Source organism: Xenopus tropicalis, chromosome 5 (assembly GCF_000004195.4).
Source record: "Xenopus tropicalis strain Nigerian chromosome 5, UCB_Xtro_10.0, whole genome shotgun sequence".
NCBI classification, from domain to species: domain Eukaryota; kingdom Metazoa; phylum Chordata; class Amphibia; order Anura; family Pipidae; genus Xenopus; species Xenopus tropicalis.
Window position 1 is genome coordinate 43,714,058 of NC_030681.2, and position 7,946 is coordinate 43,722,003.

Sequence of the window (7,946 nt, forward strand, 5' to 3'; positions counted from 1 at the left end):
CAGCGGGAGATTTCCAGATGCTATTAAGGCTGAAAAACATTTAGTCTGGCAAGCAAGGTATAAATAAAGAGAAAGTGCAACAAATCCACATTGGAAAAAGTATAAGGTGAAAAATTTCCATCTGATCACTGATAACAGATTTGAGTCAGTGAGGCATTTGGAACACAAGAGGGCACACGAACGTCCACAAGTACAGGTATGGGGTCTGTTATCCGGAAACCCGTTATCCAGAAAGTTTCGCATTACAGGAAGGCCATCTCCCATAGACTATATTATAAACAAATACATTTTTAAAATTGATGTCCTTTTTCTCTATTATAATAAAAAATACTTGTACAGGTATCGGACCCCTTATCCGGAAACCCGTTATCCAGAAAGCTCCGAATTACGGAATGCCCGTCTCCCATAGACTCCATTTTAATCAAATAATTCAGAATTTTAAAACTGATTTCCTTTTTCTATGTAGAAATAAAACAGAACCTTGTAATTGATCCCAATTAAGATATAATTAATCCTTATTGGATGCAAAAGGTTCCTATTGGGTTTAATTAATGTTTTATTGATTTTTTAGTAGACTTAAGGTGTGAAGATCCAAATTACGGAAAGATCCCTTATCCGGAATGCCCTTGGTCCCGAGCATTCTGGATAATGGGTCCTATACCTTAATTTCAGCTAAGATAAAATGAATCCTTATTGGAAGCAAAACAATCCTATTTGGTTTATTTAACGTTTAAGTAATCTTTTAGTAGACTTAAGGTATGGAGATCCAAATTACGGAATGATCCCTTATCCAGAAAACCCCAGGTCCCAAACATTCTGGATAATGGGTCCCATACCTGTACAGTACACAAACAATTTTGAGAGCAATCGCCATTTTTTTCCCATGAAGCAGTGAATTTCAGAACCACTGTGGTTGCAACAAGACGATGCTCTTAATGAAATTCTGGTGTTCCTTAATGCAATGAATGAATGCAACTGCGCATGTGCTTTATCACAAATCAGGTACAATTGCGGCAAATATTTTCTGCCTGGCGCAATTTCCAGTGTTTGCTGGCATCATTTCCAGTGTTCAGTGTGTGTGTGCCCTATTCTTTCAGGGCAACTGAACTGCAGTGATTCACTCAAGGCCCTGAAGGAACCCTGGAGCGACATCCTGTTTAGGATCTGGCAGTAGCTCCAGGGTTCCCTTGCATCAATAATAGGCCCACCACAGCTTGATTTGGAAGGCAAGGCAGGAAAGACTAAGTCCTGCAAAGCACAACTAGAGGAAAGTTCCAGGAGCGCATTTTTATGCAAGTACCTTTAGAAAAAGTGGTTTTACTCAGAATTGACTCCTGGGAAATTGCAGGGACAGCAACTGCACTTGCAGACATAAATGAGCCTTAAAGCATTTTGGTTGTTCACTGTGGTGATTACTTAATGTAACTTTTCATCACTAGTCACTTGTCATTATAGGCCAAGGATATCAGAAGGTATGGCCATGGGAGATATAATCGTCTCCAAATGTGCCATCTGTGTTTCCTGCCAGTAATTGAAGCCATGTGCTACATACACACTAAGGTTACTACTGGATCCACAATAATTACCTTGGTTATTTCAACACTCAGCCATACATCTATGGGGTTAGTTTACTTTACAGACTATTGCAGTCAGACAGACTGCAGTGTGAAATGGATGTAACTGCTCAGATCAGCATAGACATTCGCATGCCCTAACTTTTACTGAGATCTTAACAAATATTTTGCGTGATGATAATGTTGGTGCACATTTTCACCAGCAGTAACTGGGCATCTTATTAAAATAAAACCTTTTAGCAGGATAAATATCCCAAAATCAAGGTCAAAGTAACACTAAAGTGGCTCAAGCAACAACCAACAGCCTCAACAACTTAGAGCCAATCAGTGTGTGAGGCTAGTACACACTTAAAATATGAAAAGAATTTTGTCTACAACTCAACAAAGGTCACAAGGAGGCCCAGATATACTGTCCTGAGCCCTCAGCTAGGAGAGCAGAATTAACTATGCACAGATAGGCAGTCACTCAATGAGCAGAACATCAAAATCAATGTACTGTAGGCTTATGCATTCTGTGATGTCCTAAAACTATGGGGCTCATATATCAAAATTTGAGTGTTTTTTCACATTTCGAGAAAAAACGCCAACAAAAAAGTGAATGTGAATATACTTGAGAATGTTCTTAGTAACCATGAGTAGTCTGTATTTATAAAAGAAAAATTCAATGAAAATTTGCCAGAAAAAACTTGTAAAAGCTGGAGAGGTACATGGTATTTAAAGGGGTGTCCACCAGTCATATCATACATAGGTACAATTAAACACATGTGCAATTCTAATTGCCCCAGTCAAGTTACAGAATGTTCTCCATGCCTGTCAGAATGTAGCGTGGTTTTGAAGAAAGCGTAGAAAAAAACTTTTATTCTGAATAACAATCAAGATCAGAAATTCATTCATGAAAACATTCCACAAATCTTTCATTTTAAATCTTTCCATATCTATCTTGAATGAGAAAGCAGTCACTTCTTCATATAGAAAAGATTGCACTACTAATACAATTCTCAATGCTTTCTTCATCCCATCTGCGGCATTTAATCTATAACATCCTAACGGGTCAGTTTTGAGACTCAGACATTTATGCTCTAGGTAGGACAACTTTGTTAAAAAATTCATATTAGGGACAGACTCCTAGAACGTGGCTACTCAATGCCTTTATTAGGGTAAGTCGTACTTCAAGAGATTCTCGCTTCAATAATTATAAGTCTTCTTTTACACTCTCTTAACTATCCATGCTACGTTCTGATACTAATGCAGAGACATGTTTTAACATACAGCCCACAGCAATATAATGATATTGTTAAATTTTTAACTTTAATTAAAATTGTAACTTCTAACTATTTTCAATATCTTATTTTGGATGATATACTGAAAAAAGGTTGTTGATTTGTATCCAGGAAATTACATTCACTATGGAATAGCCTTTCATCTAAAATGATCAATATTTTGTTCCCCAAAGAAAATATGTGGTTGAATTTTAAAGGTACATTTAAATGTGAAGTAATAGGTGCATTACATGCCAATTCATTGTTGAAGGTGACACTTTTTCATCTCATTCTACTAAGAAGACCTTTAAAGGACAAGTAAACCCTGCATTTTCCTACAATGTATAAAGGTTGGGCACATATCCACCACCCAAACTGCATCATTTGTAATGCATATATCCCCATTGTTCACCAGCACCATCACACTTTTCTAAAGCAACTGCTTTTACCTTGCAGCCATTTTACTTCTCCCATAAATATGTTTCTCCAGCAGAGCGCATAGAAACCAGCAATGTCATATCTTTATTGGCTGCTGGATTGGAGAGAGTGTTTAGAAACCTGAATTAAGAATAAGTGAGTATGCTCAGTAGCCAACAGTCAAAGTAAATTCCTGAGGGAGGGGTACAAGTAATTTAGAAGGAAGGAATCCCAAGTGATTAAGGGGGTGCTACAGACTTACTATTAACCTTTTATACTCAGAGTTAAATATTTCAAAGAGGCTTTTCACTGATTAAATTTTTTTCTGGGAGGTTTACATAGAATGTTTGCTAACTCATCTCTTGTAAAGGGATGTGGTAAAAAAAGACATGGGCAGAGAGCATGTTAATAATATTAAGTAGAAATCAGATACAAATGTAGCTAAATATTTCTCTGAATGTGGCAATGACAATGTATCTTTTTTCAATACAAGGTTTTTCTAGGGAGAAACGGGGGAGATCTGACTAATAAACATGAGACTAAATAGATTTTTGTACTAGCTACTAGACTTCCCCTAGGTATGAACAGTGAATACAATGTCTTGTGTCACTTCTAAATATCTTGGTCATTTTCTACTTTTTTTAAATTTTCTTTTCCCTATGATTTTTCTAATGTTGACCTTGGAAGAAATCATGGTAAACAATCAATTGTTTTTATCTATGTTTTAAATTGACTTTGCTGGAAGCACAAACAGTGCTGGAGAACAGTGGGTGTGCCCTTAGGGGAGTTGTAGTCTTTTGTATCTTGTTTCTTGGTTGGTGACAATATTGTACTTGTGTTTTATTGTACCTATGTATGATGTGATTGGAGGACACCCCTTTAAATACCATGTAATGTAAGTTCACATTTAGCCTATAACTGTTAGGTGTTAAGACAACACAAAACATGCAATGCTGCCTCTGCTGTTGGTACCAATAAGTCTACATTGATTTTACTTTTGTACCTGTAATGGACTGCTCATTGAGTGCCTGCCTATACAGGGTTGGTATATACCTACCTGAATACCTATGCAACCATAAATTTGCTTGCTGTCACACAAAACACTTGAGTATGCTGTGTACATCAAAAGTTATGCCAATTCATTTTAATGCCTGGTTAAAACAAAACGTGGAAAAGTGATGAATACATCACTCCACTAAGTTTTCCCAGGAGCAGTAACTCATAGCAACCAATAGGATGTTTGCTTTTAAACAGGTGACTAGGAAATTGCTATGGGTTACTGCCCCTGGGCAAACTTAGTGCTTTTTATTACATAATAGTGCTCATTCGCTGCACTGTGATTGTTACTAGAATGTTCAGTGGTGATCTTGCCATCACTACTGCCTAATCACAGTACCATATCACTAATTATAGATCACAGATGTATAAAGAAGAAGGGCAAGTGAGCTCACAGAATAATTGAATTGACAAGTAGTGGGCTTACATAAGGATGGGTAGAGGGAAAAGGAGTTGGACTGTTCTATGCCACTGTCACCATTCTGAGTACACTTTTTAACAAACTATTTTGTGGTAAACTAAAGCACATTGCTGCTCTTTATTTTCACCAGAAGATAAACCTAAACAAGTCATATTTCTCTACTTTATTAAAAGGAGAACAGCACCTTAGTTATTGGTGTTTTTAACAACAGCAAAAGACTACCAAGCTTGGATTCTCCATCTTCAAGCTGAGTTTGTATTTTGTTGTTCTATTTTGTTACAGGAGAGTGACACAGAAATTGCAATAAGCACCTGCCCATGGCTGTTAACAAATTAACCAAAAATCATAAATCATGGCTTCTCCCCACCACCACCACCACTAAACCCTGATGTTTCAGCAGGATCCCTCACTTGCTCTGCCCCATGGACAGTGAGACTTGGTTTTACAGATTCCCTTAGCTTGCGCACCCAGAACCACATTTGCTGAGTGGAAGAAGTAAGTCTCAAATGCTGTTTTATATTACCCCCTTACTGTTATTTCCACTTACCACTGGGCTAGTGAAGCAAAGGTACCAAAAGACCTCCCTCCTCAGATAAATATGGGTACTAAGCCACTGCATTACTGGGTTTTGCCTTGGTTTCATAGGACATGTGCCCTTTATGCACTTTGGCAAATCATCCTCCCTTTTCTTGCTCCTGCCTCAGGAATATTTATGGAAAAAACTTGGTGAAATACCCAGAACCCCCATGGTTAATGAAGAGTAAGGGAAAAACGCAGCAGGGTATTTCTGTGGCCCAGTGCCACCAATCCTAGTGACTTAAATATAGAGAAAATGAAAAGTAAAATCCCATGACTGTAAAATGATGGTAAAATGAAGTGCCAGCGAATAAGGTCTCACAGAAAAAATAAAATAATTTATATAATATGCTCACTTGTTTCAGATTTGGATTAGCCCTGATGCTCTCTGAGTAGCAGATAACTAAAAATATCATTTTAAATATGACTGTTTCACAAATATTTCTTCTGCAGGTTAAAGTACTGTATGAATACAAATGAACCATACTTTATGTTTTATTGTCAGTGAACCTTACAGTGCACTTCTACAATATGTGTGTTACTACACATGGAAGCCTGCCAGCTGCTTGTGGATGCACTGGCCGGTGATACTGACTATATGTACAGGTACAAATCAATACTGGTGTGGTGCATTGGGAGCTGATTCGGTGTGGTGCATTGGGAGCTGATTCGGTGTGCTGCATTGGGAGCTGATTCGGTGTGCTGCATTGGGAGCTGATTCGGTGTGCTGCATTGGGAGCTGATTCGGTGTGGTGCATTGGGAGCTGATTTGAAACAGTTGTGAGGTGTCCTTGTTGCCATATGCAAGTATATAAATTCCCGGCTGTACCACATACACACTGAGCAAGTGTCCAGAGTACAGGACAGTACATATAGCGCAATTCTCAAGTAAAAAGAGACGCTATTAGTAGAAAAGTCACTATTATTGTCACAACTGTTTCAGAGAGAGCACAAGCCTCTCCGCGGTTCATCCCTGCTGTACCCAAAGCTTCACTGCGCCAAGTGTCCCCTTTCCCTGTCTGATTCCAAAGGGTTTTCCTGAGGCGTTTTACCACATTGCTAAATTCTATCTTCCCCGGCGGCGAAACTATCTCCAAACCAGCGCGATTCGCACAAAGCGATTTGTGCCACTGAGCCCCCAAACTGCCCCAGACCCCCTTCTCTCCCTCATTCGTTCTACTTACATGTTGTCATCCCTGTGTGCGTCTCATCCACTCCGCAACATCGGGAACATCCTGCTGTTATAGAAGCCCCACAGCTTGCCCTGCTGTTATGGAAGCCCCACAGCTTGCCCTGCTGTTATGGAAGCCCCACAGGTTGCACTCCAAGCCGACTCAGTAAGTTGGTATACAGTGTATCCAGCCGCACACGTGTCTCCCAGAGGGAGCAATAGATCCAGTAATGGTGTATCCCTGATTAGCAGCAGCGGCAGCAGGTAGGCGTCCCCTCTCCGCCAGGTAATGGCCTCACTGCCCGGGAAATGTTAGCGAAGTGTCACAGGCAAGTGTTGCGCCTCAGGAAGCAGCAGTCACTCCTTTTTACAAGTTGCACTTCAGTTTTCACATGTGACTCATATTGCGACAGCTAGTAACCTGCTCTGGGCATGGGCAGAGCTTCGGGGCACTGCTGTGAGACACAATCCTCTCCCTTATCTGCTCTGTGAGGCCATACACGTCTGATTCCTGTACAGACTGTATCTCTGAGTCCCGGCAATGGTGTTGCCCTGAGCCAATCAGACCCTTCTGTGATCCTTATAGAAATTTTGAGTCAGGTTCCTTCCAGTACAGCAGGGAGCAGCCTGCGATTGTCAGTGGGAGCTTTCCCTCGCCCCTGAATCGTTACCTTTCAGATGTGCTTTGAATGAACTTTCTGCCATTTAACCTCAGTGTCCTCAAGTTTATTTACCTGCCCTTTCCATTCCCACCAGTTCCACTTCCCCCCAAAAAGCACAATATGTTGTGACCCCTGAGTTCCTTTCCCTATTTGCTGACAGCTGTGAATGCTGCACAGTTTGACACCGCTGCCTTCCTCCCTGAGCCTCCCTGTGCCTCCCGGAGCTCTGCTGTAACTTTCCCTAGTGCTGCAACCGTGCCCCACCCTGCCCTGTAACCCCTGCATCTCATACAGGGAAAAGCTGAAATCATTGCCTCCCGTCTGTCAGGCAACAGCTACTGCACACTTTCCTTATTTATATGGATTTATTCATACTCAAGTCTATCTACTCCAAAAACAGCTCATTTTATGTAACCCAAGTGTATAATAATGTGCTGCTCAATTTAACATTTGTTTGGTATCCTTTATTTATAGACTTCCTGTGGAAATGTTTAAGTGTGGCATTTTTATTAATTTAGTTACAGTTCCTTTAAAGGATTTGATTTATTTGATATAAAATATATTTGGGATTTACAATGATTAATAGAGGAGCTGTAATCCAGAGTGAAATTTTTTACTAACAAGGCTTAAAACTCTTTTTATGTTCATTGTTTTTAAATTTTTAGTAAAACAGTTATTTGCTTTGATTTTGTTCTCTGCCAGCTCATCTATATGGGCACCTCTGTCATTTCTTTTGATTTTGTTCTCAGCCAGCTCATCTATATGGGCACCTCTGTCATTTCTTTTGATTTTGTTCTCAGCCAGCTCATC

The 7,946-nt window shown here is 39.8% G+C and overlaps 1 protein-coding gene across 8 annotated transcripts in view; it reads right to left on the reverse strand.

Annotated features, from left to right (window-relative positions):
• Positions 1 to 7,373, reverse strand: part of adgrg6 (adhesion G protein-coupled receptor G6) — a 99,646-nt gene extending 92,273 nt beyond the window's left edge. For 4 of the 8 annotated variants that reach the window (XM_031902010.1, XM_031902014.1, XM_031902009.1 and 1 more), the window contains exon 1: positions 6,488 to 7,373. In XM_031902010.1, the coding sequence (XP_031757870.1) occupies positions 6,488 to 6,489 (2 nt within the window). In that variant the 5' untranslated portion in view covers positions 6,490 to 7,373. The remainder of the gene's footprint in view (positions 1 to 6,487) is intronic. The other 4 variants (XM_031902012.1, XM_031902011.1, XM_031902015.1 and 1 more) reach the window with 2 other exon arrangements.
• Positions 7,374 to 7,946: the final 573 nt, after the last annotated feature.